This window comes from Otolemur garnettii, unplaced genomic scaffold (genome assembly GCF_000181295.1).
Source record: "Otolemur garnettii isolate 467f Iridium unplaced genomic scaffold, OtoGar3 scaffold00223, whole genome shotgun sequence".
Taxonomy (NCBI): domain Eukaryota; kingdom Metazoa; phylum Chordata; class Mammalia; order Primates; family Galagidae; genus Otolemur; species Otolemur garnettii.
Window position 1 is genome coordinate 36,496 of NW_003852618.1, and position 5,549 is coordinate 42,044.

The 5,549-nt window shown below is 42.7% G+C and overlaps 1 protein-coding gene across 2 annotated transcripts in view; it reads left to right on the forward strand.

Annotated features, from left to right (window-relative positions):
• The window catches only part of LOC100961393 (ubiquitin D-like), an 8,490-nt gene extending 2,959 nt beyond the window's left edge, over positions 1-5,531 (forward strand). Inside the window, exons 1-2 of one of the 2 annotated variants that reach the window (XM_003801836.3) lie at positions 1,546-1,597; positions 4,360-5,531. In XM_003801836.3, coding sequence (XP_003801884.1) covers positions 1,571-1,597; positions 4,360-4,830 — 498 coding nt within the window. In that variant the 5' untranslated portion in view covers positions 1,546-1,570 and the 3' untranslated portion in view covers positions 4,831-5,531. Of the gene's footprint in view, positions 1-1,545; positions 1,598-4,359 lie in introns of those variants that run through there. The other variant, XM_023508096.1, reaches the window with a different exon arrangement.
• The last annotated feature ends 18 nt before the right edge of the window (positions 5,532-5,549 follow it).

A 5,549-nucleotide genomic window follows, 5' to 3' on the forward strand; every position in this document is an offset into this window, starting at 1 on the left:
GCGAGGGCACTCTACTGAGGGCGACATAGTCAGACTATGTCTAAAAAAAGAAAAAAAATCTGTCATTGGGGTCAGTGAATGAGGGTATAATAAATGGCCACTGCAAAGACAACAAAGATGATAACTTGGCAATTTTATAGGCTTTTTATGTTGGAAAAATATGAAAAACTTTCAATAAATGCTTTTAAAAGAATTGGTTCTGGCTGGGCACAGTGGCTCATACCTGTAATCCTAGCACTCTGGGAGGTTAAGGTAGGTGGATTGCATGAGGTCAGGAGTTTGAGATCAGCCTGAGAATGAGCAAAACCCCATCTCTACTAAAAATAGAAAAATTAGCCTGATGTTATAGTTTCAGCCTGTAGTCCTAGCTACTTGGAAGGCTGAGGCAGGAGCATTGCTTGAATCTAGACGTTTAAAGTGGCAGTGAGCTAAGATGATGCCACTGAATTCTACCCAAGGTGACAGAGTGAGACTCTGTCTCAAAAAACAATACAAAACAAACAAACAAACAAAAACCCCCAATGGTTGCATGGTAATGACTAAGAGTTTGGGAGGGCAGTGGTTAACTTGGAATGTTAGGAGGAGCAGAGTGATTGAGTAAATTCTCTGAGACACATGGCTCATGAACACATGTTGTGTCTCAATCCAAGTCAAGAGCAAGGGAGTAAGTAGCATCTTTAGGTATCTCTGAGATCACTTTAGTGAGGAGCATTCATGAGTAAAAGTGGGAAACTAGAGCCCCTACAGTGTGCATGTGGATCACTTTGTTGTGTGGAAGTTGAGAGTCAGCACCGAATTGTTGGTTTAGGATTGTTCTCAAGTAGCAGATTTGGTTTGTAGATTCTGGGATAGAGTAGGAAGTACATTGGAGAGCTTAAGGCCCAGGATTCCAAACTTTTCTGAACAAAGTCTTGTGAGCCTAGAAGACACTTCGAAATCCTCTCCAATCTTCTCATTTTATAGACTGAGAAACCAGCATCTAAGCAGGTGAATAGATTTACTCAAGGTAATGTACCAAGTGTCACTCCCAAAACTTGAACTCATCTCCTCTTAGTCCAGATTTATTTCTCCAATGTCTTCCCAAGGCATGTTTATGCCTTCTGCCAAGCCAGCCATACCAGGCTCACAGTCACAGCACTCCTCCTCAACCCTGTCCTTTCCTAGGTGCTCTTGCTTTTTGGAAGTCCCCTGATTGATGAGAAGCTCTTAAAAGCCACAGCAGAGGGCCACCAGGTATTGTTGTTCTTCAAGGCAGTGAAGGCCCAGGGCTGCAGGCTGGATGGTAATAAGTTGGGAGGTGGTTATTTAGTCATGGAAAATCCTCAACAGAGGACCATCTGATGTTTGGAATGAGGAGTGCACGTTGATTGGCTGAGGGGAGATGGATGTGATCAGATTCTTTGTTAGCTTCCCTCCGAAAGTGAAAGAAAAACTCATGAGAACACAAGATCAAGGGGCACACTAAAGTTGGACAACTACAGCAGGGGATTTCCACCACCAGTACTTGCATATAAGGTGGATGCATCGTCATTTTCCTCAGTCTCTGGTTTCTGCTCCCTTGATTGCAGAGATGGCTCCCATTGCTTCCTGCCTCTGTGTAAGTCTGCATTTGACAAAGGGATGGGGAAAAACCTCAGGGATGGAAGTGGGAAGACATTTCAGGGATGAATGAAGAACCATGCTCAGGGAGGCAGGGAGACAAGCAGACAGGCATTGGTAACTGCAAAATTGGAAGGAGGGTTGCTTGAAAGGAAATCAGTTATTTGGCTCCTGAGTCCTCTTTTAAATCAGATCTTGGACTAGCCATTGTTTGAAATGAATGGTAGGAAGTGGGGATGAGCTTTGTTTTTTTCACAACAGGGCTGGTTTGATTTGAAATGATATAAATATTTTCAGGGTTCTTTTTTTTCCAGACTGTTGTAGGGGCATACACCTTTTTGTTACTTAATTTGCTTTTGTACATTTTAATTCAAAGTTATAAGTAGGCTGTTCACCCAGAATATGTGTATTACACCAAGTAGGTATGAATTTACTTAACCCCTCCTCCTCTCTCCCGTTTATTTGATTTCCATTGAGTTTTATTTCCATGTGCCTACTTCCAATGAGAATTGAGTAACTCAAGCTTCCTTGTCTTCTCAAAGCAGAGCTTCAGAAAACTCTTTATCTTAAGTTGTTAATGACCTATTGCCCTTACCTTATTCACTCTGAGGATAACCTACAATGAGTGTAATTAATATATAAGAATAATCAAGCGGCTAAGGTGTCAGCCACATACACCTGAGCTGGCAGGTTCGAATCCAGCCTGAACCTGCCAAACAACAGTGATGGCTGCAATCAAAAAATAGCCAGGCATTGTGGCAGGTGCCTGTAGTCCAGCTACTTGGGAGATGGAGGCAGGAGAATCACTTGAGCCTGGGAGTTGGAGGTTGCTGTGAGCTGTGATGCCACGTTGCTCTACCCAGGGCGACAGCTTGAGGTTCTGTCTCAAAAAAATAAAAAATAAAAAAATGTAGAATGACTCATCAGTGAAGGAATGTCTATGACATCTTGGTGGGGCAAATATTTTTCCTTTTCTTTTTTATTTTTGAGACAGAGTCTCACTTTGGTACCCTCAATAGAGGGCCCTCTTATTGTAGCTCACATCAACTTCAAACTCTTGGGGTCAAGCAATTCTCTTGCCTCAGCCTCCCAAGTAGCTGGGACTACAGGTGCCCACCACAACACCTGGTTATTCCTGAGCCGAAGCAATCCATCCACTGTGGCCTCCCAGAGTGCTAGGATTACAGGCGTGAGCCATCTAACCTGTTCAGGGAAAATATTTTTGAGTGCAGCATGAGCGAGGTCCTCTCATGGTTTCACGTGGCAATACAGGGGTGAGCTTCCCCATCTTTTAGAATTTTTCTGTTACTGAAGTTAGATTTAGGTATGGTCCTTGCTTTCCATGAGTGAGTCCCTGATCTAATTAAAAAGGTAATGTGCTGCATTAGGTGATTATAAAAATATAGGAAACACAGTTAACAAGTACAGCTGAAAACAGCATCACTGTAAGATGTGAATTATTATTATAAAGCAATGAGACATTAAAAAAAAAAAGAAACCAGCAGTTCAGAGATTATGTCTCCTAATCAAGCTTTCCTTCTGAATTAGTCATAGAGGGTATTCTGTGTTGGGAGTATTCCACGAGGCTGCCAAATCTTGGAAATTATTTTATTTTATTTTATTTTTTTGAGACAGAGTCTCACTATGTGGCCCTTGGTAGAGTGCTGTGGCGTTGAGAGAGGATACCGAAGAGGGGTGAGGTCTGGGAGAACAGGTCTTCTCAGGGAGAGCACGAGAATGCACCTGCAGGGCCCTCTCCATGGTGACTCAGCTCTTGGGAATTTATAGGCTTAACCTCCTGGAACTTGGAAATTTCCAAGTTCTGTGAAATCCTGTAGTTCTGTAGGGGCTGGACTAGCATCTCCTGCTTGATTCAAACTGGCCAATGGGAAGGGTACCTGTGGGGTGGAACTTTTTGACTGCCAATAAGAAGGGAAAGACAAAGCCAGTCGAGGAGTGCAGCCATTTGGAAATCTTCTATGCTGTTAGCTCCTGGCCGATGAATAAAGCCCTTCCTTTTATAACTATGGTGTTTGGGTGCGCTTTCTCTGTTGGGCCTCGTCTTCCTGCAGCAGCATCACAGGTTCACAGCAACCTCAAACTCTTGGGCTTAAGCGATTCTCTTGCTTCAGCCTCCTGAGTAGCTGGGACTAGAGGCATCTGCCACAATGCCTGGCTATTTTTTTTTTTTTATTGTTGTTGCAGTTGTCATTGTTGTTTAGTAGGCCTGTTCTGGGCTAGAACCTCTCAGCCTGGGTGTATGTGGCTGGTGCCCTACTCATTGACCCGTGGGCGCCAAGCCAAATCTTGAAAATTCTTTAAGCGTGGTTTTAGAGTCTGGTGTACACCTTTTGAAGCTTTGTATTTTCTTCTTGACATTTTTTTTGGGGGGCAGGGCTGGGCTGGGTTTCAACCCACTGCCTCTGGCATATGGGGCTCGCTCCCTACTTCTTTGAGCCACAGACACCACCCTTTCTTGACATTTAACAAACCTTTTCTGGATCAGAGAGGCAGATAAGTAAGGTGGGAAATTATAAATTACATTTTGAAATGAATAAAAGGAATGGGATAAATTTTCTTGTTTGTATTATAATATGGGAATTCCAGATGAGAAGTTCCAAGAAAGGGAGGGACAGACTATTGGAAAGGAACTAGAAGACCAGATAGGCAATAGAAGGTGGGAACAATTCTGGTGGGGACCAGGCAGTGTATAGGGTGGCAGGCATTCCAGGCAACTGCCTCTTGACTTTCATCCTCCAGGTGAATGTCTATTCCGAGGAATGGGAATTAATGACCTTCAATGCCAACCAGAATGACAGAGTGAGGAAGATTAATGAACACATCCGATCTAAGACCAAGGTTCCTGTGTGGGACCAGGTCCTTCTGCTGGGATCCAAGACCCTGAAGCCACAGAGAAGTCTATCCTCTTATGGCATTGACAAGGAGAAGACCATCCACCTCACCCTGAAAGTGGTGAAGCCCAGTGATGAGGAGATGCCCTTGTTTCTTGTGGAGCCAGGAGATGCGGGGCAGAGGCACCTCCTCCAGGTGCGAAGGTCCAGCTCAGTGGCCCAGGTGAAAGAGATGATCGAGACTAAGACTGCTCAACCCCCAGAGACCCAGATTGTGACTTGCAATGGGAAGAGACTGGAAACTGGGAAGATCATGGCCGATTATGGTATCAGAAGGGGTGATTTACTCTTCCTGACATTCCATTGTATGTCAGGGTGACCATCCTGAAGATGGGATGCTATCAGCAGCAAAAGAGTTTCTTCTCTTTATTCTATTGTTCACCAATCATATCCCTTGGTGATTTCCCCAAAGTAATGAGAACCAGATAAATAGAGTAAGATTTGGTGGGATAGTGTGGGTAGAATGAAAAAATATTTCTAATGCAAATTCTTTGATTCTAATACAATTGATTAAGTGGCAGGATGGTTTATGATGTATTACTTAGAGTAGAAAATAAAATTTTAAGGCACATTAGAGATAGCATTCAATGCCTGCTTGAAACATAATCCTTTCTTGGTACCTTCTGATTGATAGAAAAAGTCTTATTTCCTTTCAAATATGGCAGGAGAATAGTTTCAAGTGGGGATCTGTGTTCTCCTAATTTCTATGTTTCTATCTTTGTTAAACCCAGTGATTCATTTATAATATGACTCAGTTTTTGTTGAACCACATTGAATTTCTACTTTCAGAGCATCATGAAATTATTTATTAAGAAGTAAATTAATTACTCTGACATGATCACAATTTATTTAATACATATTCTGAAAATTCCATTAAACTACTTCCTTTAAAAAATAACCACTTCCTTTCTCCTCATATAAGACTGTTTGGTATGAAATGAGGTCTGGCACCATGCTCCCTCTTATCATGTATGGTCCCACACTCAGTTAAAATTGTTCTTATTTCTGGAGGAGGTGGGCATGGAAAGATATTTTCCA